Raw genomic sequence first — 23,535 nt, forward strand, 5'->3', positions numbered from 1 at the left:
ATACATGCATTGGGTGGCGGGACACACTTTATCTCATTAAAAAAATAAAAAATAAAATCACACAGGACAAATTGATCAGAAGTGTTTTCTCTAGACAGCATTTGGGAATGCCCCAGAAATGTATAAAAATTTAATAAATAAATGTATAGTTTCTGACCAAATGACCACATTTTCTTATTCTAATGTTCAAGTAACTGCAGGATTTAAAACGTGTTTTTCTTCTGTTTAAAACAAAATAAAATCTGTGATAAATGTAACATTTCCTGCAAAAAACATACTCAAAAGCACAAGAACTTCATAAAACCACTATCATGCTGTTGTTCTGTATTGTTATCTTAGCACCAGGTCTGTCATTTTTTAAACAATTGTGCGTTGTGTGAATATACATTATTTTTCTTAAAAACCACTTGGTTTTTACCAAAGCACAAAAAACAAATCACATTAATGCCAAAGAGAACTGTTTTACTTTGTGAAAATGATAATGAAAATAATCCTACTAATTTGCAGCTGCCAACACGTTTAGCCTCATTTCCCTGGAGGTCATTCAAATTATCTTTTTGTTTAGCAAATCGGTCAAATAATCACTAGCCATATTGCCCATTGCACCACATCCCAATCAGCCTGTGCATGAGGACCAAAGCAGTGAAAACAAAGCCACTGAGCATGGTGATTAGCAGTCTGAGCGCTCCCTCAGAGTGCCTCCTTTCCCAGTGCAGAATGGGCAAAAGCCCGACCCCTACGACCCCTAGGACTGGGACTGTACCATCAGCCTGCTGCTCCTCATGCCGTTGCTGCTGCCACTGCTGCCTTCGGAGTGTTTTGCGTTTGGCGTAATCATGGTCACATGGCGTGGCCACATAAGGAGGAGATGTCAGACCTGGAGTGGTTACTGCTGGAACAGAGGAACTCAAGGCATTCCCTATGCAAACTGGGGAACAATTAAAGTCTTCATCCATCATCGAAGGAGGCTTTTCTCTGAAAAAGAAAAGAAAAAGAAATAAGAGCATACATTCTACTGTGACTTTAAATGTTTTTTTTTCCTCTCATGAGCCACCCTCTCGTTTACTTTTCATTTGTCCTTGGTATGCTTGGCATACTTTTCTCTTCCCCTCTGGCAAACGGTCCTGTAGCTGCTTCAACTAGCAAAGTGAACAGGAATTCATGGTCCAGATCAGGCTTGTTAGCTTCCAATAACTTCAGTATGCTGGTGCTCAGTCGGAAATGCAACTGGAAAAAAGAAAAAGAAGATATTAAATTATTTGCATCTGCATGGATAATTGGTCTGATGTGAAAGATTCCCCAGTGGGCCTTCCATAATACTGAATTGATTTAATAAGTAGATTGAGTTTCAACTACAAACCACTGGCAGGTAGATTACCTCTAAGGCCTCCATGGCCAAATCAGGGGGATTATGGTAATGAATTTTGCGAGGGTACCTGGCAGCTTCTTCATGCAGATAATGTGCTGCCTGAAAGACAAGTTTGATGAGAGTCAACAGCCAAACTCAGTAAGTTAACTATACACATGTACACTACCAAAACACAGAGTTTCAAATGGACAAATGTGAGCAGGTTGCACTGCAGGCCTTTAAGAAGGTTTGCTACGCATGCCTTACCTGCATAAAGTCTTGTAATCACAGAGCTATGTCTTGCTCTATACATTGATCAATTTAGAAAGGAAAACCCCCTATAAGGAAGTTATGTTCGACTCTGTGGGTGCATTATGAAACAGCTCCAAGATGAGCACAGGGAAGATGGCTTCACAAAACGAGACCCACCCACACATTCATACAACTTTGTGTGTTTTGCTGTTCTGTGAAAATCTGCAATTTGGGAGCAAATTGTAAAAGGTTTTCCTAACCTTTTTGTAGAGCTGCAGATACTCCGCTGAAGGCTTTTTGCGTTTCTCTGCTATCTTCCCGAGCATGTAGTGTATGAGCCATTCCTCTTCATCACTATCACCCTCACAGCTAGAAGCGCCTTGGAAACAGAGAAACGCCGTCTCCAACATGGAGTCTTTCCTTTCCTCCATCTGACACAAACACAAACACACACAACTGGAACTTGGAATAAATCATTTTAAGTGGGCAAAAAACTAAATCATAAATAAAAAAATGTAAATGTGACAGTAAATTTCACAAATCAGACATTGGGGTTCACAGACAGCTTACAGATGCCTCACCTGCTTAACAACTTCTGGGGGAAGCTCGTTTCGCCACTGTTTCAGCTGGCGAGAAGCAAATGAGTGCAGCGCATATGAGATGGTACCATATTCAATCCACAGGGACAAGTTGGAGCTGTTTATCTCCAGGGCCCTCTTGAAGCAGTTCAGTACTGCCTCGGAGTGCTTCCATATGGGTACATCACTTTTCAGCTCATTGGAATTGAGCTTTTCCTGTATGCGACTAGCCCTAGCCAACGCCATACCTGCCCATGAGTCAAACCTGCAGAAAGACACTTTCTGTCAATTGCTAAAACGTTACAGTATACACAGTATTGATAAAAAGAAACACCTCAAGCCTACAGATTATTTGTTAAATTTTGATTTAGATTAGCAAACAATTTATTCCTTCAAAACAAAAAAAGTGAAGTGGCATGATGTTCAAAACTTGAACACAATAACTGTGCAGAGAAATCCTCTACCTGTTGGGAGATACACATATGTCATGCATGTAGAACTTAATGGCTTTGGTCTGTTCCTTGTTTTTGAAATGATAGTCAGCCAGCAGGTAGTAAATCTCATTGATGATTGGTGGTGCAGGGGCAGTGTCTGCAGGAAGAGAGGGGGCCTAAAAGAAATCAAAATTAAGCACTTTAGGAGTCATGACTCACAACAACAGGCCAGAGGTTATTCATTTCATTTTTATACATTTCTGGGGCATTCCCAAAACCAGAGGTGCTTACAAGTCCCTTTTTGCATGTTTAAGTCGTTACCTGTACTCCAAAATTAAGTCTCAAACCCTGGACCTAAAATGAACTTTTTGTTGTTGCGAATTGACAAACTACTTTTAAAAAAATTGTGGGGACACAATAACAGTGTTACTGCATTCTAGGGGTGCAACGATATGCTAAAATCTCAATTCGGTTCAATTCAGAATTTCATAGGGCTCGGTTCAGTACATTTCGGTTCAGTACTGCTGATTAACAAATCTACCTGATATGAACTACTATTTTATGAACTAATATTTTATTGTTATTTATTGTGTGTTTTTGTGTGTGTTTTGCTGCCAGACACCTGAATTTGTCTCTTGGGAGATTACTAAAGCTTTTATCTATCTCATTAATCCATTTATCCATCTTCTGTATTTTTTCGGTACAAAAACTAAAGGCAGAAAGAAATTGCTTACAAAAAGCATTTATTGGTTTTACATAACAATAAATAAAATTGACCTCTGTAGGTAATCTGCTTGATAAAATAAGAAAAACTATTAGCTGCCAGGAACCAAAAACTTTAGATACTTAACACTGGCCTGCAGAAAAACATTTTAACTTGCACTTTTGTTTTCTTGTAGACCCGTTTTAAGTTCATTAACAGATTGAATGCGTTACTTGTGGCATATGCTATCTTTGTGTAACAATGTCAACACACAGCATTCGACTTATCCAATTGTCTTTTCCCTTCGTGGATGCTGACAAAGTATTCCCACACAGGAGAGCGTAAGGAGAAGGGGGGGGGGGTGTCCTCATCTCTGCCCTCGCGTCTGCATTAGCCATATGCTGACATGCTTACTGTCCGTCACCTAATAGCGTCTCGAAGGAAACTCACGGCTAACATTACTTCCGCCTCGGCGCAAAGTTAATACAGAGGCGACCTGGGGGTTAGCCCCGCCTATAGCCACTAAGACTCATGGGAAGTGTGAAATCTTGTGTGTTGAATCCTTCACAATCACTGAGAGAGCTATGAAGTGAAGTGAGGTTCATGTTGTTACGCTGTTCGTGTATATTTATAATAAATTGGTTTTAATGCCGGAAAGGAGATGGACCAATCTATTTCTCTGTCTACTCTCTCTCAGAGACTGTTTGAGGGTGTGAGGAGTATGGGGCAAGGACAGTCAACGCAGCTAGTTAATTAGCAGCTCGGCTTTCGTTTCCCTGGTAGTCAATGAGTGACAAAGCAGCTGGGTCGTTACAATGTATATGCGGGGAAAAAAAGAAAAAAACGTACCGAAACGGTACAGAAGTGAACCGAACCGAAACTGCCATACCCAAATGGTTCGGTTCAACTACGTGTATCGTTACACCCCTACTACAATCCTAATGCAAAAGCACAGCCAAGATATTTTTAGTACATATACCTGACAGCGATGTCCAAAACCAATACATAAACCTCAAATCTCAAGCCCTTCAAGTGAAATCCCAAATGGTAAATGGTAAATGGCGTATACTTATATAGCGCTTTCTACCTTCTTATGAAGGCCCAAAGCGCTTTACAGTCACAGTCCCATTCACCCATGCACACACACATTCACACACTGATGGCGGCTCCGCTGCCGAACACTGGCGCCAACCTCCCACCAGAGGCAAGGTGGGGTTCAGTGTCTTGCCCAAGGACACTTCGACACATGGGCGTGCAAGGCGGGAATCGAACCTGCAATCTTACGATCATGGATCGACCGCCCTATCGCTGCACCCAGGCCGCCCCAAGTCAAATATCATCTTGTGAAACTCGTGTGACTCAAGTCCAAATCTCCATCTCTGAGACCAACATTCAAAACAATAGGAAGAGTGGCTTTGAATCATAATCAGGCTCCTGTTTCCCACTGACCTTTTCTATAATGCCTTCGATGTAAGCTGCCACATCCTCCATGGGTAGGATGGGGATTTCAGATTGGGGAGAGATACTTGCAAATCTTTTGAGAAGATTGGCCAGTTCAGCAGACACTGTACTTGTTTTATAACTGTCAAACTCAGGCAGTGATTTGGGTTTGAAGTACTGGAACATGAAGAGGGCGTCACCCCACAGGAGTTCAATCTGCAAAAAATTGAAAAGTTCCAAAGAAAAAGAAAAAGCTGAAGTTCACTGGGTTTAATGAAGAGCATTGGTGATAGTGAGGAGACTTTGTTCTTGTACTTTAGCTCTATTATTACAATCAGCATCCCTTTGTTTAAGTGCACTGACACTGGTTGAACGCAAACATTTTATATAATTTTTTTAGCGCTTACCAAGCTAAACAAAATAGTTCAGAAAGAATTGCTGACTTCAACAATGTTTTATTTACTTCATGTCTTTAAATCAAATATCGCTGTTTTTAAGAAAGACTGTTTTCCAGTTTAATTAAAATCCACAGGCTGTCAAACACAAAATTTGGTTGGCAGGGTTTCATAATAGCTGATTGGTTTGAGTGAAAAAAATAATAATTTAATCTTTACTTTGAAAGTGATAAATGAATCAAATTCATTAGCAAATTTCTCAAAATGCATTTGTAATACACAAAATCTAAATTTTAAAACTGAATTTGTTCGGTACATTTCACTGGCTCTGCGAAAACAGTTTTTTAGTTAAAACAGATTTAGAATGGAAATTTTAAAATAAAATGGATATGGAGTCCAATTGTCAATTAAATTAAGTCATAAATTTGCACTTGCACTAACACTACATCCCTAATTAACTTTTCAACTCTGTTTCTCTGCTGGTATATTGTAGCTTCCCAATTGGATTCTCCATTAAAAGGAGCAAGGCGAGAAGCAGTCCTTTGAGAAAAAGGATGGCAGTATTTCAATATACAAATGATATTTTCTCTAATTTTGATAATATGTGTACGGGTGCCATTTTTTTGACTTAACTAAAGCAATTTAATTTACTTGATCATTATCTCCTTTAATATTACTAATAATACTTCTCTTCTTTGGTTTAATGCTTACTTCAATTTACACTGACAACGTGCAACATTTAGGGGTAACCAGTCTTATTTTATTGGAATAAATAAAGGTTCTTCTCTAGATAGAGAAATACTGTTCTCTATCTTTATTAACGACTTACCAATTTTTTGTACAAAATGTAAAATCCATCTCTATGCTGATGATACAATTATTTACTGTTCCAAAGGAATCAACTCAGACATTAATGACCTTTTGTAGCAAGATTTCGATTCCATATAACAATGGCTGATGGATAATAACCTTCTGAATAATAGTAAATCATACTCTAGGATCTTTCAAAAACATTCTACAAACAAATAAGGAGTAAACCTTAATTTACACTTTTTGAATTCCCTTTCCTCCAGAGTCAACAAAATCTTTTAAATATCTTGGTGTCTGGTTAAAACCAAATTTATCTTTCCATCAAGTTAAACCAACATTTAAAAACTCTATCAATCAGCTAATTGCTTTAACTTACATGTAAGGAAAATATTAGTTTCTCAATTATTGCTCCCTTTTTTAAATTATGCAGACTCTATCTATTTTAATGCTATGTCAGCTCGTTCGCATTATCTGGATTTTTATCTACAATGTCGTTTTGTTCTTCGCTGCTCTGACTCACCACTGCTCATTATATGAACACCTTGGTTGGCTCCCACCATCACACAGAAGACAAGCTCATTGACTGCAATTTATTTTTAAATGTTTTTACTTCAACCTCCCTTTTACTTAGTTCCTTATAGTTCACAACATGATGTACGGCATCTTGACCAAGTTTAGTTTTCTGCTCCTGGATATAAAAAGCAGTCTGGAAAAAAAGCTATTCGTTATAGGTCACTTAGTGACTGGAATACTCTTCACATTGTTTTTGAGATTTTATTTTAATTAAAAAAAAAATTATTTGGAGTTTCCAATTTTACTTTTGTTGTATAATACTTGCTTTTAATTTTTGCTATTATTCTTTTATCCCCAGGGATAATGAGTTCTATTTTTATTTTATTCATTTATTATTATTATTATTTCCTTTAAACTTTAAATCATATTTATTTTGTGCAATTTAATTTAACAGAGTGGTGAATACAGATATCTGTGTTTGTGTGGGAGTCTGTGCATACTGTAAAATTAATTGTATTGCCTTTTTGATTTGTTTTTTCTTGTTCTTTTTTCTTTGTTTTTACTCACATCTACTTTGGTAAAAGTCTGCTATAGAGGACCCCCTTGAAAACGAGATGTTGCATCTCAAGGAGCTTATCTTCACCATATTTGTTTCTCCCTTGTGCTCAGGAATTGAAACTTTGCTTGTTGTTGTGGTCTTGTACTGCGTTTCTTTTTATTGTCTCTGTGAATATACCTGACTACCACATAATTGTCTGATTACACAATTAAACACCACTTTGATGATTAAAACAGTCTTTTTTAACACGCCTAACAAATTGAAAATATTAAATCAAAATTGTAACCTGTGGAGATGAGTGATCCTCAAGATACCGCGCCTTGCTTTTCTTACTGGGGTATGCATACAAGCAGAAGAAGCATTGTTCCAAGGCCATTTCCAGCTCCTCTTTAAATGGGTGAGTCTCAAATCTGGCAGCGGGTTGAAACTCATTTTTCAGCACTTCAACCTTTAACAAACAAGAATAAATGCCCAGCAAAATGAGTAAACATTGATTTAAAGAGCTTGACTAATAAAGAGTTTGTGGAGAAAGTTTGTTAAGAAACTTACAAAAAACTTGAGGAGTGCACCATCTGAGCTGCAGCATAAAGAGCGGCGGCCAAGATATTCATGAGCTGTACTTAAAAGCATTAAAGAGGAGGGCAGCATGGGCACGTCTGACTCATCTAAAAAATTAAAGATGAAGGTGTCATTAAACTTGAAAGTTTTGCTCAGTGTGCTAATATGAAAGGAAAATGTGTGGTTATGAAGGCAACAAACCTTCATCATCATCTATAGACACGTGCTGTCGGAGCATGCAGTCAAAAGCAGCCTCTTCATGTCTAATGATGCGATACAAAATGATCCAAGGAAGAACTGAAAAGAAATACGGCTCCTTGGGGTCATCTGAGGTGGTCATGCTGAGATCAATTAACTGGAAAGAAAGAAGAAAAGACAAAATAAACCAAAAATTTAAATAAAAGATAACAGTGTTGCATTTTCTTGACAGTTTCTTTTTAATGCACGTCTCTTTCATCACTTTCAGACCTGAATTAAATTGTTTGCGAGTCGAGCCACGCTGGAAAAGTGAGATATGTTGCTTAGAAGTTCAGTGTTTTTGGTGAGGCAGACTTCAATGCTATCCAGCAACTTTCCAATAGTTCTGACCCATTCTTCCTTGCTGGGGGCGGAGGCGTTTGGAGCAGAGTGGAGCTGCTGCAAAGACTCATTCAGTGCCATTTCGCTGCATTCCAAACACTGCTGATAGTCCTGCAGCTTCAACAGGGAGTTCTGGAGCAAAGGACAAGGAACACTTAGGACATAAAACCTTTTAACCACACAACAAAACTCTAGATTCAACATATATTCTTCTCATCACAGGCAGATGAGAAGGGGGAGAGAAGTGGCTTGAATAAATTAGCTTTTCTCATTTAATACAGTTGATCTACTCGATTCAATGCTATGCTGATGTTACTCCAAAGCCTGAGGAAGAAAAAATAAAGTTTTCAAAAGCTAAAATAATGATGCGTTGCTATTTGTTGCACTCAACTGCAGAAAATGAAAAGAAACCCACTCATGTTTTTGGACTGGAAAGAGGCTTTTTTGCAGTGTGGCTGACCTGAAGAAGCATAAGCTGAGCTGGACGCTCCGGTGCTGAGCTCACAAATTCCAGAGATTTGCTCCTGTTTCCATAATTAAGAGTAGGCTGAAGCAGACGAACAACTGACTTGAAGTCTGACGACTCAAAGAGACGCTGGATCTCCTCCAAAGACTGACAGCGCTCAAGTGATTTCAACCTTTTGTCAACCTGTCCATGGCAACAAGAGAAACTTTATCAAAATACATCACAGAAGGTTTTCTTTTAAGCACTATCAAATTGTAATCAAATTGGTTTAAAATGTTAGTGGGCCTTAAAAAAAAGAAGAATGCATAGAATTTAGTTTTTCTTCTTCTTTCAACTGCTCCCTTTAGAGGTCTCCACGGCAAATCATGAGGCGCCATCCTCCTCTCTCACACCAACCACACTCATGTCCTCCTTCACTACTTCCCCTTTAGTCTTTCTACTAAACCAGGGGTCCCCAAATGTTTTCTTGAGAGGGCCAAAAGAAAGCCACACATAACCAAATATTAATAACCCTTTCTGGGATCTTCACAGAAAGAAGAAAAAAATCAAAGAAAAATCAGGAAAATAAATAGTATGCTTTTTTAATGAAAAAAATAACACTATTTATTAAATAAAAATTCCAAACATTTGCAAAGACGCTTTCCATTGGAAATCTAATGGAAAGCGTCTTTGCCAAACACCATTAGCTCTGTGGAAAAAGTGTGTGTGTGTGTCAGCCTGGTGTCGGTGCTGGCAGTGCAGACTCTTCCTGGAAGGGGCTGTTCTCACTGGTCTACATCAGTTCGTGAGAACCCGGCCGATTTTGTAGCTTGGGAAGGGCTGGTGCTCAGAGCACAGGTTTTTAGAGGAATACTCAGAAACGGATCAAAATACCACGGGTCCTTTTCGTAAGAAATGAACATTATAACACACTAAAAAGCTCAAAAATTGATTTTGCGGGGTATAGTCCCTTATTAATTAGGGTGACTATTCAATAAAATGTTTTTTTTTATATATTTTTAGCATCAGAAAGATAAAGAAGAGAACAAACAACTGAGACATTCTTCATTTATCTAATAAGCGTCATTTTCACAGGTTTTGTGTTGAACTTCATATTCTCCTATTTTCATGTTACCTTTTAGTAAAAGTCCATTAAGAAGAAAATGTTAATTTATCAGCTTTTATCTCTATTTCTAAAAGCATGTTCATGAAGGTGGAGAAAAGAAACACATTTTTACAAAGAAATGCCATTTATCTTTCACTATTTTCAGAAAATCTTGATGTTTTTGAAATGTAAATAGTATACTGATTTGGAGAATTACTTTTTTATTTTAAGAAAAACTTCACAGCGTCTAATTCATCGATGAGTGGAGTGAAGTAAATGATAAATCTGTGTTTGGACTGTTCTTAGCCGTCACCTGACAGAACACATATAAACAGGCAAAATCTCTTTAAAAAAATCCAAGACACCCATTAAAAAAAAAAAACTTTTTTGACAAATTATTCTCCAATTATTCATTAAAAAAAATAATACAAACAATTCCAAAAATGTAGCCAATAAATAGACTGTCCTCTCTTGTCATAGTCCCATTGAGACTTCGGAGTGCTGCCATCTCCTAGTTTGTGCTGAACTTCACAAATAAAAATGAGCAGCTGCGCTTTGGCCTACGCTTCTATGCTCTCATCCAATGCTAATGGAAAAAAGGAGCCTAAACTCTTTTGTCTTCTGCTGTAGCTGGGTAAATATATGCATTTCCTTTTCACCAGTACAGTGTTCCCTAATGTCTCGCTAGAGTTACCTTCTAAAAATAACTGATGACGGTGAAATCCGCGAAGTAGGATTATAGATGTTGTAAGGCTGTTAAACTCCTCACTACACACTTTACACGATATTCTCAGACAAACCTTTTCACACTTCTCTCTCCTGCTATGCAATCTCCAAGATCTTGTTAAACGGCCAAGTCAGAAACTCTACTACCATCTTCTCTTCTAAATCCCTCTTTACCTCCACGGGTATGTTGTCAGGACCACCTCTTGAACCTCTTCATTTTGCCACCGAATCTCCCTGTCTGCCTTCTTCTTTCCAGATGACACACTCGGAACTTTCCTCTCAGTCCATGGAGTCACTAAACTGTAGCTGTCCCACATGACTGTGTTTTTTCCTCCCTAAAAACCAAACAATACTCTTTCTTTTCAGCTCCCATCGCTTGGCCCCCTGCTCTTCCCTTGTCTTTTTCATTCCCCTCAGTCTATTCTCCAATGTTGTCTGACTGCACTCTCCCCAGCCACAACTTCACAAAAACTCTTTCAGATTGAATCATCTGCACAAAATGTATTCAATTTATATGCTTCTCCCTACACTATCATGTTGACCTATGCTCTTCTCTTTACTGTAAAAATGTCTTCACCACTGTAATTTCCATCCTTTCAGCAAAGTCCACCAACAACCTCCCTGCTACTTTTCTGTCCTCAACACAAAACTTACCCACCACTTTCTCATCACTTCAGTTTCCCTCCCTCACGTCAGATCAAATCTGCCCCAATCACCACTCTTCCTTCTAGGAATACCATGAATCACCTCATCTATCTCCTTTCAGAATGTCCCTTTCTCAAGCTCACATCCTACCTGGGGGCCATAACCACTAACAACATTTTCTTTGCCTTCACCTACAGAATCCTTTTAGAAAACTCCTCCTTCAGGATCACTCCTGCTCCGTCCCTCTTTTCATCCACATCATAATGAAACATGGAATCTGAACTCAGTCAATAAGCCTTGGTTTCTTTCTATCTTGTGTCTTGAACACACACTATTTCTGCCTTTCTTCTTTCATGATGTCAGCCAACACTGTAGTTTGTCTGTCAAAGTCCCATGAATACTCCATCTCCTTCCACCAGCAACAGTCCAGTTTCCACTGTCCCTGATGGCGATTGTTCTAAACGTGGAACTAACCTACTAGAATATTTTCTTTTGTGATTTCCATGACCGATTTGGCTTTGGTTTAACATTTGATGCCCTTCCTGACACAATCCTCCGTATTATGTAGTTGCACTGTTGCAGATCAGTTAGCAACGTAAAAAAAAAAAAAAGCACTTTTTTACTGACCTCTTCCAAAGATATAGACGCATCTGCATGCAGATTAGGCAAGCTCACTGTGTAATGTTTCTCATTAGGTGTTTTTGGTTTGCTCTGCAACAGACCTGTGCATACATCATAACTCTCAAGGGCAGAATCCATGTCTCCCTAAAAAAAAATAAAACGCAGATTAACAGGATATAGCTGACCAAGTAGAGCTGTGGAAAGTGCTTAAATTCAATTAAGTACCACCCCCAACACACACAAAGCAAACTTTACCTGCAAAGCCAAGAATCGAGCCTTTAGCCAGTAGACACGCACCATGAGATCTAACCAATCATCCCCAAACAGATCTCTTTGAGAACAACCCAGAGCGAGCATCAACAAGTCTCCCTGGAAGTGCTGCCCAGGGAATTCTGCATCCGATCCATCTTTTTTGGAATCGCATGAGCTTTTTCTTGGGGTACCTGGGTAAGAAATAAAGATGTGACTAATGTACTAACGTATTTCATTAAGTTCAGTTTCAACAACAACTAAAACAAAAAAACTATTTTAAGTTTGGTCTTGGAGAAAACACGGACAGAAGGGAAACTACTTGATAAGAACCCAATTGTACTGCAAAAATGCATGACTTAAATGCTAATGTAAAATAACACAATATGCCACTTTAGACATGATGACAGGGAGGTCACCGACTTACCGGCTTTTCCTTTGTTGAGTAACCACTGTTCCAACTGCAACTCCATACAGACCAGACTCATTGTCAACATTTCCTATAAATGTAAGACATATGAGATCCGACATAAAGGGTCAGTTTGGCAGCAAGATGAAAGGCAAACTGAGATGCGTAAATTCAAAATGAACCCCCGAATTGGTTTGGACACTGCTTTGAATATTAAAAACCTCATCGCAAACTTATCTTTGATATAATGGGAATCGCTGAAGTAAATTTGATTTGATTGTGAAGAAAAAAAGGACAAAAATTTCAAATTAAAAAAGTAACTTGCTGACATTTTAACATTTAGAAGTTTACACTTATTTCAAAAATGCCTAAAAACTCTCATTATTGGGAAACCAAAGACCTATTACTGCAGAGGATTTTTTGTTTACTTGTTGTGCATAGAAAAAGGTAGAACATTCAGAAATAAAACCCTTTCCTTTAGTTATACTAGTCACCCATTTGGAAAACAGGCATTTCTCTGTTTAAATGACAAACAATAACCATGTGGCGGCATTAAATCAGGTAAAAAAGTTTTTCTGACGTTACCTGGAGATGTTTGTTGCTGCAGTCTCGCAACAAAGGGTTGGGGAGGCCACTGCTGTGTTTCCTCCAGGTCTGATGGACCTCCAGCACCACAGCAGTCAGCCCCTGAGGCCACTCCTCCATGAACTTCTGACCAACCGCTTTTAGGTAATGCATCATCAGATCCAGAATACCACCATTGCTCATATTATTGACAAAAAAGTTATGGACATCCTGTTGCTCTATAGATAAAAATCAAAAAAGAGTTTTTTTGATTGGTTGAATAGAAATCTCCACACATAAAAACGCTGTTTGGCAAATTCATTCATTTTCCAAGCAGAACCCACCAGATTCCATGTATTCCACTGAGTCAACTGGCAAACAACTTCCATGCACAGGCTGAATATCCTCCACCCTCCCATCGCACCGACTGTCAAGATTACTTAAGCTCTCATCGTCGTTGTCAGGGTCAAATTTCTTAAGCCTAACAAAAATGATTAATCAGATTTTAAGTCATGTAATCTCATATGAACTCAGAAACCTTGAAGTTAATTCTCTGGATGAGGTACCTTGAAGGTAAGTATTTAAATAGCAGTTCTTGAAAATCAACCTTCTCCTCCTTCTTGCATTTTGTGTTTCGAACGCGTGCAGAGCGACGTTTGGCCGTTTCCCCGCTATCCTCAATCCCACGTTTCCTTTTTGGCTGCTTCTTCATTCCATCTGACAGAGAAACTTCCATACCTGCAGCTATGACATTATTTGAAATGTAAAAACATGTTTCATATAACAGCTTCCTGAAGATGCCGTATGGGAATGGAATACACAAATACTGTTGACGTAGACTACTAACCAGCTGGGGGAGCAGAGGTATTAACCTCTACGGCAGCATGACTCAGAGTAATTTGAGGTTGAGAGCCCGGCTGGGACAGCACGGCGGGTTCCAGGAAGGTTACAGGTGGTAGGGATGAACTGGGGCTGCTGCTCAGCACTGCTGTCTGCCCCACACTGACAGGACTCATTGGCTGTGGGATGCTCTGGAATAAACTCATGTCCCGGTACTCTGACAAGTCTATTCTGCGACCGAGACTTGGACGAGGATGCTCACATGTGGTCTGATGCTTGTACATTGCAAGAAGGCTTTCACCAACATGCCTCCACCTGAGGTTAAGCAGAGGAGACACTTGAGATTCACGAAAGGTTTAAGAAAACGTAAAGCTGAATGGAACTTCTATAAATAAAAAGCTCTCAACGCAAACTCGTACAGCAGAAGAGTTTAAATTTAAAGTCAAACTCACGACAAGCAGTGGATTGGCTGAATAAGAACAAGGTCGGGTTTGGGGGCACAGTGAGAAAGAGCCTGCCTGCGCCTCCTCATCTCCAGTGCCTCCTGCACAATGGATCTGTGCTCCTCCTCCTCCACTTCCACATGGTGAATAGATGTATTACTGTAACCCACACAAAAATAATTGCAGTAATGTGAAAGAATGAAGTTGCAATTAGACCACATGATCACAGCAGTAAAAGGTGAGTTAGTTTACCATTTCATGAACATCTGCTGGGTATCCCTCTTTAAACAAGGTTGTTCCTGAAATATTTTTTCCTTCAACACCAGGCCTTTTGTGTAGCAATGATCTTTCTCCAATGCTTTAGCAATAAAGTATAAACAGTCTGCAAAAAACAAAGCAAACAAAACATTTATTTTTGTCATCTTTAGATTGCTTTGATTTTAATGAGCTCATATTGATGATTTACATACAAGTATAGTCGCTGAGTGTGTACAGAACGGTAATAAGGTTGTCTAGACAAGGCCAGTGGTCCGGGTTACAATGCAATCCCTCCTCAAATGCATGACGAGCCAGGGGGATGCGCACCAGTCGCACGGCCACCAGCCCAATTTTATACCACATGTTCACATCAGTGGAATCCAACATCACTGCCTGGGAAAAGATAAAGCAGAAAAAAGTTTTAACCAATGGTGTTATTCACTTTAAAATGATGTAGTAGTGGAAACAGTCAAGAGTATATTTCAAATCATAAAAATACAAATATTTATTACCTCCAAGTAAAATTCCATTGCCTTTTCAAGGTCATCACGAAATGCAGCCATGCTTGCCAGGTTTTTAAAAGTGGAATATTTTAGCATCAATCCAGGATGCTTGAGGCCCACTCTCTGATCTTCTGAGGGTGTTGCCTAAAACCAGCAAGAAAACAATCCATTTGTACTGGGAGTTTACAGAAGAGAATAATTGGAAGATCATATTTTGCAAAGAGATGTATTCCCCCTTTACCTCCTTGAGCAGAGGAGTTTTGAGAAGCTCATGGTAGGCTTTGGCGGACTCTTCAAACTTATCATGTTTTTGCAAATCCAAGGCTTTGTGATACAAAGCAAACGCCTCAGCTTCCTGATCAGGGAAATAAAGCAAAATATTGTACTGGACAGTACAGAATGACTCAATATGACTAGTTTTATGTGATATTTACTTGAGCCTCTTTTGTTTGACTCTTGCTGCTTCTCAAAGGGTCATGAGACTCATCTGCAGCTGTGGAAGCAGCATTCAGCGCAGCAATGCGAATCTGTGGAACATAAAACTGGGACATTTGAACACAGCTCTACAACAGACTGGGTTAAAGTTCAACCACTACTGTAATTTCTTACCATTATGATCTAAAGGCTGGTTTTCTGCCCTCAAACTAGCTTGGGATTTTTGACTAGTTCTGCAGGCTTTGAATTAAGCAACAACACATCACTTCTGAAAAAAAAATACAAAAGAAAAGTCAGCAGCTTGAAAGGTTGCAAACAAATCAAACGATCATGTCATCTGTCTGCTGTTTATGGATGTATGGGTGTTTAATAAGGATTCTGAGTGTATAAAATTGAAAAAAATAAATTGCATTTAAGTATCTTTATATTTAGAGTGTTCTGGGAGTAAGCTAACCTCTATCTGACCTAAATCTAGCTTAGTTAGCTTAACTACAGACCTGAGAGTTTTTTGTGCAACTATACGTCAACACCAGTAAAAATAAACAAACTCTAAAACCACTTGATATAAATATAGACACTCGTTCCAAGACGATTATAAATCCTTAAAGTTGGTAACGTAAAGAGTAAAGCAGGGTTTGAAGGAAAATAAAAATGTATGCTAACGTTAGCATGTGTTTACCAGGATCCATCTCTATAAAAGTAAGCGACTTACCGCTCATTTTCAGTAAACGTATAACTATCAAGTCAAGAGAATTTGAACCACGCATGTAAATCTCACACGGGCATAATAATAAGTCAAAGAGCCGAACAAAAAAAAACAATTTCTTCTCTATCCTTTGTTGTTGGAAGACGTGAATTTCACAGCGCAATTGCTAACCGCTAAGACGGTGCTGATTGGTCAATATTTTCTCAACGAATCTGCTCGACCAATGTAATCATTCGATATTGCAATGCGCTGTAACGTCATCGCAGACAGGTTTGATGTTTAATTTACCGCCAAAGCACAACCCAGAAAGTTTGCACGGGCCATCTTTTCTTTGTAAATGTTTCAGTAGTATTACTGTATTATTATTTAGTAGTATTATTGGGTATTATTGTGAAAATATTAATCTAAACTCCCTCAGTATCGGGAATATGACGCATTTCTGTCATGAGGTGAAAACAGTGACAGATAATACTCCCTTCAAGTTATCAAGCAAACCAAATAAATATTTGATATTCTCTCCGCCTAATATCTATTTGGTTTTGAAAGGAAAAATATTAATTTAGGGTTTTGTTTTAAATTAGTTTAGTGAAAAAGTTTAAAGAAAATATTGCAATTATGACGGAAAAATCTTGACTAGACATATCACTAACAGTCTGACTAACAAAGGGTTAGACTTTGCTAATAAACTGAATTGTTTAACTTTTAAAAGTCTGTTTATCGCAGCCAAATAATGCCAACACATGGGAGCAGTTTCACAAAGGTGACAGATTTTCAGTTAAGATCTAGTGAAGCTATGTCTGCTTCTTATGAAAAGAGCACAAGAGCAGGAGCAACACTGAAATAAATGATGAAAAGTTACATTTTTAAAGTTTACTTTTTTCAGCAATTTATTGTTGTTGTTTTTTTTAGATTATTACTATAAATAAACTATAGATTTCAATTTTGACTGGAAACATTTGTGAATATGATCAAATATATTTAAAAAGTGCCCCCTCCCCCTAAAAAAAGATTAAATTAAATAGTCCGTGGGCGTTGGAGCTGTTCATTCAGCCAACAAATAAGAACAGCAGAAAATGAAGGTGCCTAGATCACTGTGCTAATTTCCCTCAAGTTTTTGTCAGTTGCCAAATTTGGCCACGGGGTGGCAGCATTGCCCTGCTGCAGCAAAAAATATTTTACATTCTGCTGCTTGTTCTTTACAGCAAATCTGCTGTATGTGAGAAAAGAAAGCTAAAGTCTGATCTTGCACGTTTTATTGGTTACTGTACTCCACAAAAAGGAAAGCTTATAAACAGATTTTATTACTCATAATTCATATTCATCCTTTACTTACATTGACAAGACATGACAAAACATGTATTTGATGTTGACATGAACATAATCAGAATTGTTATGCATTAAGATACTCCTGTATAACAGCTGATGCAATATTTTAAAATGATATCATACTCTACAAAGCAGTGCAGCACAATGATTGTGTTCTGAGCCACATTTCCATTACTTTAAAGGCCATGTCAGCCACCATATGTACATTTTGCGCAATTTCCATGTATGAATAAATAGTGATATACAAAATTCATATGGGTCGTCCTTTGTTGATGTGTGCATATGTCCGTCAATGATTTCGGCTGACTTCTTCCGTGGTTTTAACGCGGTTCAGTCGTGATACATCTGTGAAAATCTCACGTAAAGACCACAACTGTTCTCACTCTTTTTTTTTTTTTTACATATATTCACATATGACCAATTTTCATCCATGCAAGATGTGCAAAATGTACATACAGCCTTAAAGAGCTGTTAAAAATAAATATTTAGGTGGAATCAATATATTTGATTGGTCTATGTTTCAAAATGGACTACCTTAGGTTATTCACAGAGTTAAGTACCTGGAGTTTATGCATTCACTTCTCTTGAAGTCAAGAATAATAAAGGTTGTAGACACACAGCTCAAACTCTGCAAAAAAAAAAAATGCAAAAGCTGCTAAATGGGGGAAGAAGAAAAAAATTTAAAAATGCAATATGTAATTTTTAAGTGTGTGCAATTTCCAAATGTAAAAGAAGATAAAATGTTGCTTTCCAAAAATACAGGAATGCATTGAAAAGCTTGATAAAGTCTGTAATATGCTATCATAAAGTTTGTTTTGAGTTCTATCCACTTCATTATTTTCTTATGTGTCTGCTTTTGCTTTAGGTGGATGACGATGATCATCATTTTTAAATAATATTACTCACATCAAATTAAAGGTGAACATGCACAAAAGAAGCACTATCAGTTGGTTGTTTCAGAAGTTTTGTAAGTGGGTGGTGAGATTTAATGAGCATACAGGTCGTTTCACTAACTTTTTATGACGTTATCATGTTTCAAACAATAATTTCTGTTACTAATGTATGTTTTGTTTTATTTTTTTTATGTGTTTACATATGAAGTATTCTTTTTTTTTTCATCGTTGTGTCAAAAAAAAAAACTTAAAATCAGACAAAGTGTGATTAAAAAGTAAGAACCAGTGTCACTCAGTTTGTGGAACAGCCTTCCCAGGGTTTCTGACTTCTGACTTGTGGCTTCTTGTGTTGTTGCAATAATAGATATATGTGACTTGCATGACAAACAGGCAACCACTAGAGGGCAAGCTCTTGTTTTAAATTGTGTCATATTTTATTTTGACTTTACTACAGCTCAGTTTTTTCCCTAATTTATGTATTCTTTATTTCACACCACCATTATTGCATTATTTCAGAATTATTTTTTGCTGACGCAAACATTTTTGGGAGTTTGCATCAATTTTTTACAGAACCACAGACAAATGATGCTGAATGGTGCAAAGCTATGTTGCAGTAAATGGGACTGTTTTTTATCATTGTTCTGTCGTGAAGCTCTAATAAACACATGAAAGTAGTATTGCTGATATTGATGGTGGGACGGTGCAACATTTTCTGCAGTTGTGGGAGAACTGCCTTCGTCCTCGCTGACCCCAAGCTGGTGCAGCTCCTTTTTGTCCCAGAGTTGCTAATCTCTGCCTCCTCCATCCACCCTGCGTTTGTCCTCACCCCTCCCCATCTCCGCCTTGGCTGAGAATGGCTGGCTGGCAGGCGGCATAATCAGTTCTTTCTGTCAGCAGGCTTGCAAAAAAAAAGCTGACGTCATAGTCATTACTGGCTCTATAAAAGTCAGCGTAATGCAGAGTCCTGTGCAGTCAACCCAGCTACCTTCCTTGACACTGAGCTGCCCATTTTTCAAGTCATGACTTCGACCGGCTTTGACCCTTACCTCCCATCGACTTATAAGAGGAGGGTAGTGGGGCGCACTGCAGGTTATGGAGCTACAGGAGGAACAGGACCTCGATCCACATACTTCACCCACTCGGCCCCGGTAACATCCTATGCATCTTCACGTAGAAGTTATCCAACCTACACCAGGGGTTCTTCAAGCCACTCCACCTTACTTTCTGCTCCAGTGATCTCAGCTGCCACTGAGCTGCGCCTTGACCAAGCAGCACAGGTCAGCTCTGAGTTTAAAGTACTGAGGACCCAGGAGAAAGCTGAGCTCCAGGGGCTTAATGACCGCTTTGCAAGCTTTATAGAGAAAGTCCATGAATTGGAGCAGCAGAATAAGTTGCTGGAGACTGAGCTCTTGTTACTCAGGCAAAGGCAGACTGAACCATCCAATCTTCAGGGCCTGTACGAGCATGAAATCCGCCAGCTCCGTGCTGCTGTTGAAGAGGCCCGCCATGAGAAGGAAGCGGCCCAGAACCACAGGGACGAGATGAAGGATATGCTGAAGAACTTCCAAAAACGCCATGAGAAAGAAGTTCTCGGACGAGAAGAAGCAGAGAGTCGGTTCGTGGATGCCAGGAAGGGGGCAGATAAAGCCGCACTGTGCCAGGTTGAGCTGGAGAAAAGAACGGAGACCCTGCTAGATGAGTTGGCCTTCTTGAAAAATCTTTGTGAGAGTGAGGTTGCAGAGCTGCAGGTGCAAATTCAGTTCAGCGCAGAGATGTCAGTGGACATGGAGGTCTCCAAACCAGACCTGTCCACTGCTCTCCGTGACATTCGAGCTCAGTATGAGAAGTTGGCTCAATGCAACCTGCAATCGGCTGAAGAGTGGTTCTGCAACAAGATGAGTGTGATGACTGTAGGTTCCACTCGGAACACTAAGGGGGCAAGGTGCAAGGATGAAGCTGAAGAGTACCGCCGGCTGCTCAAAGCAAGAACTCTGGAGATTGATGCCTGTCGTGAGATGAACCAAGCCCTGGAAAAACAGCTGCAGGAGGTGGAGGAGAACCAGAGTGCTGAGATCTCTGCACTGCAGGTAAACTAAGACACTGTTTCTGTGATGAGCAGAAGCGAATGAAGACAGGAAGATAATTGCTACTGATAAATTGGTCAGTAATTTAGTCTTAATTTCTTCTGCCTAATATTTTATGAGTCATTTTATCTCATGTTCTTTTCAAATATTTTTTGTCTGTTTTAAACAGGATGCTATAGAGGAGCTGGAGGAGGAACTGAGGGCCAACAAGAATGACATGGCTCGCTATTTGAAAGACTATCAGGACCTTTTGAATGTGAAGATGGCTCTAGATATTGAAATTGCAGCATACAGGTAAGTTTGAACTGCTTGCACTGTGTTGTGATTGTATGGTTTAAGTAAAGATTTTTTCTGCATTTCTAATTCCATTAGGAAGCTTCTGGAAGGAGAGGAAAATCGATTAAGTGTGGCCGGATCAGGATTGGTTTCCCTTTGCCCTCAAAACATGTACACCAGTCCATGCTTTGGAAGAGTGCAGGTCTCCACTCAGTCCCAGCTGAGCTCTGCTGCTCCGTACCTGATGAGCACCCGAATGTATTCACCACTGCGTTCCACGAAGGAAGAAATATCTGCGAGTCTGATGCAGGAGGCAGAGGCTAGCCCTCCGAAAGGGGAGGAAGAGCAGGTGGAGCAGAAGGAGAAGGAGCAAGAGGAAGAGCTGGAGGATGAGAAAGAGGGAGAGGAAGAGGGAGAACAGGGCGAAGAGGAGGTGGAGTGTGTAGAAAAAGAGGAGGAGGGACAAGAGGAAGAAGACAAGGATCCAAGTGAAGGTTAGTATTATTACTGTGCCTAATGTATGGATCCATGAAGTAGTAAACAATTTATGTTGATTTTCCTTCCTTATTGCAAAAAAAGAAGGGGAGGGGGGAGACAAGGAAGATGAAGAAGAAGAAGAGAGCCAACCTGAACAGCAGAAAGAAGAAGATGAAGGTGATGTGAAAAAGAAGGGACAAACAGAGAAAGATGAGGAACCTGAAGAAAAGAATGAAAAGTTAGACAAAAAAGTATAGATTTGATATGATTCTTTGGTTCTTGGTACCTAAAAAACTCCCATTCACAGCAATTATTGTCTCTCAAGCTTATCCTCTGAGTGCATCTACTGTAACAGCAAAAAAGTTTGACTGTAATGACGAATGGTTATTGAATAAGAAAAAAAAGTAATTTGCAAAGATTTGTTTGCAGGTGCTCAACTGTCACTGAAATGTGGTTGTACAACTGCCCTTACGTGCAATACTGTGTCTGCCTTATCAAGTCCCCACTGAGTCCTGTAAGTCCTTGATGTGCTGCACGGAAACTCCAATAAAGCCTTGAAGCTTTGTCTGCATAAAGCAACAGCTCCCAGCTTTTTATTTCTGCTAAATAAACAAGCAGCTGTAGTGAGGAGTCAGATCAAATTCAATTTAACCCAGAAGAAAGTGCCTAAGCAGAAAATTATCTTCACTGTCTGAGCTTGGTGGATCATAAACAAGGCAAGAGATCTTTATGGTTCTTTGCCTGAAGCCTCTTTTTGTCATTCTGGGCTAAAAGAAAACCTGGCACTTCCTCTGCAGGATTCTAATGGGGGTATTGGAAAAATACATGAATGGCAAGCAAAGACCTTTAGTTTCATTCACATTGATCAACTGGTCCGTACTTGACAGGAAGAGAATAGTTTAGCCAACCAGCGCAGTCAGCTAATCAATGAAAATGCATTAAAGGAGGAGATTGATAAGGAAATGCCAGCTTTAACATGAAAAAACCCTCACAACCATAGACATCTAATGATTGGCGGAGTCCAGAGTGATTTGAGTTATGGTAAAATTTGATTCTTTATCTAAAGTCAGCAGATTGTCTCTGAACAGAGTGGTGTCTTTGAGATCAGTGAGCTGACACCAGCGTTTTCTCCATTGCTTAACTTAACCCCCACCTATCCACCCACACACACACATACGCACACATCAATGTCCATAAATCAAGACTCACTGAAACCTTTATGACTCAGCTTCTGCTGCACCACGAATCTGGCCATGTGTCAAATCAAGCAGAGAGGAGATAAAAGAGGGGAGCAATTTCATTATTTCATTAGGAACCTAGAGTGAGACACAGAGCGACCAGCAGAAACATATCACTGCACTAAACCTTGACGGAGGACAGGCTCTTTATTATAAGGTAACATGGTGGAAGAGTCAGGGAGTTCCTAAGCATTTGCAGAGAGGTAAATACACAAAAGAGCTTCACTTAGGGAAATACATCTTTTCTTTCCATCTTCCCTGTTTGGGATAAACACATCTGAACAGACGTTCTGCATTATCTTATCAGTATAATCAGAAATGGGCTCTTCAACCTAGGTGACTAATGTTCTTCTAAATGATGCATGTGTAAATGCAACATCCTAAGACGATTTCGCCTCCGTTTTCATGTTTTTACCCCCCATCCTCAGTTTACCCCACGCTAACCACACTGCTCTGTTCTCCACCTTCTGCTGCGCTGCTGTCACAGGACTAAACTCAGTCCAACAAAGCACTCACTTTAATTGTCCGACACTGTACTTACAGCAAATTTGCCTTTTGCTTCAGTTAAATTACACACTTAAAGCTATGCTGCAAATGTTATTTTATTGGACAAAAACAGCAGTGATGTTGGTGAATAAGCTCCTCACAAATGACAGAACACAAGCTGCAGTTAAAAGCACATTCAGCACTCTGTGTGTGTGTGTGCTGGTGCATCAGAAGACCCTATGGGTAATGGTTAATGGGAATTATTCGTGTCCTGTTCTATTAACCTTTTTTTAAACTCCATTATTTATCTGAAATTGACTTTACACCTGTGTTTCATTTGTTACATTTTGGCAGAAAACTGACAGCTGCATAAATCTCAGGACCTCACACACACCCCACTTGTCAGGGGGGCCTTTGCTAGGAGACCTTTCAGACATAAAGTGCTGAAGCACTGCGGGAAACTGCAAATAAGTGTCCTGTAAAACATGGACCAAAAAAATGTCAGAGCTTTTGTAATGTTAAGAAAGAGAAAAACAGGATGGTTATCAAAGTTCCTGCTTTAATTTCCTGTATTTTATTGAGCAAAATATCAAAGTAGGAAAAATTAGTGGGACATTCTGTTGTTTATATATTGCCT

The 23,535-nt window shown here is 39.2% G+C and overlaps 2 protein-coding genes across 7 annotated transcripts in view; one reads left to right on the top strand and one right to left on the bottom strand.

The window, feature by feature from the left end:
* cabin1 (calcineurin binding protein 1) overlaps positions 1–16,296 on the bottom strand; it is a 45,994-nt gene extending 29,698 nt beyond the window's left edge. For 3 of the 6 annotated variants that reach the window (XM_023958653.1, XM_023958652.1, XM_011479449.3), the window contains exons 1-27: positions 16,125–16,296; positions 15,587–15,680; positions 15,412–15,504; positions 15,219–15,332; positions 14,987–15,121; positions 14,687–14,867; positions 14,469–14,598; positions 14,226–14,375; positions 13,781–14,088; positions 13,500–13,677; positions 13,278–13,414; positions 12,955–13,172; positions 12,388–12,460; positions 11,967–12,154; positions 11,718–11,855; positions 8,630–8,818; positions 8,059–8,301; positions 7,792–7,945; positions 7,582–7,697; positions 7,319–7,480; positions 4,765–4,971; positions 2,643–2,788; positions 2,182–2,443; positions 1,861–2,031; positions 1,379–1,468; positions 1,067–1,227; positions 764–975 (exon numbers count right to left, since the gene is read on the bottom strand). In XM_023958653.1, coding sequence (XP_023814421.1) covers positions 764–975; positions 1,067–1,227; positions 1,379–1,468; positions 1,861–2,031; positions 2,182–2,443; positions 2,643–2,788; positions 4,765–4,971; positions 7,319–7,480; positions 7,582–7,697; positions 7,792–7,945; positions 8,059–8,301; positions 8,630–8,818; positions 11,718–11,855; positions 11,967–12,154; positions 12,388–12,460; positions 12,955–13,172; positions 13,278–13,414; positions 13,500–13,677; positions 13,781–14,088; positions 14,226–14,375; positions 14,469–14,598; positions 14,687–14,867; positions 14,987–15,121; positions 15,219–15,332; positions 15,412–15,504; positions 15,587–15,589 — 4,159 coding nt within the window. In that variant the 5' untranslated portion in view covers positions 15,590–15,680; positions 16,125–16,296. The remainder of the gene's footprint in view (positions 1–763; positions 976–1,066; positions 1,228–1,378; positions 1,469–1,860; positions 2,032–2,181; positions 2,444–2,642; positions 2,789–4,764; positions 4,972–7,318; positions 7,481–7,581; positions 7,698–7,791; positions 7,946–8,058; positions 8,302–8,629; positions 8,819–11,717; positions 11,856–11,966; positions 12,155–12,387; positions 12,461–12,954; positions 13,173–13,277; positions 13,415–13,499; positions 13,678–13,780; positions 14,089–14,225; positions 14,376–14,468; positions 14,599–14,686; positions 14,868–14,986; positions 15,122–15,218; positions 15,333–15,411; positions 15,505–15,586; positions 15,681–16,124) is intronic. The other 3 variants (XM_023958655.1, XM_023958654.1, XM_023958651.1) reach the window with 2 other exon arrangements.
* A 2,991-nt stretch (positions 16,297–19,287) lies between these two features.
* Positions 19,288–21,755, top strand: LOC101163499 (neurofilament light polypeptide). The gene is made up of 4 exons (XM_004072544.4): positions 19,288–20,424; positions 20,591–20,715; positions 20,794–21,191; positions 21,277–21,755. Exons 1-4 carry the CDS (start codon positions 19,357–19,359, stop codon positions 21,429–21,431), a joined length of 1,746 nt encoding a protein of 581 aa, XP_004072592.1. The 5' UTR covers positions 19,288–19,356; the 3' UTR covers positions 21,432–21,755.
* Positions 21,756–23,535: the final 1,780 nt, after the last annotated feature.

Source organism: Oryzias latipes, chromosome 9 (genome assembly GCF_002234675.1).
Source record: "Oryzias latipes chromosome 9, ASM223467v1".
NCBI lineage: Eukaryota > Metazoa > Chordata > Actinopteri > Beloniformes > Adrianichthyidae > Oryzias > Oryzias latipes.

Coding starts and splice junctions, on each gene's coding strand:
- LOC101163499 (XM_004072544.4), top strand. CDS start 19,357: ATGACTTCGACCGGCTTTGACCCTTACCTCCCATCGACTTATAAGAGG. Junction 20,425..20,590: donor CTGAGATCTCTGCACTGCAG/GTAAACTAAGAC, acceptor TGTTTTAAACAG/GATGCTATAGAGGAGCTGGA. Junction 21,192..21,276: donor AGACAAGGATCCAAGTGAAG/GTTAGTATTATT, acceptor TTGCAAAAAAAG/AAGGGGAGGGGGGAGACAAG.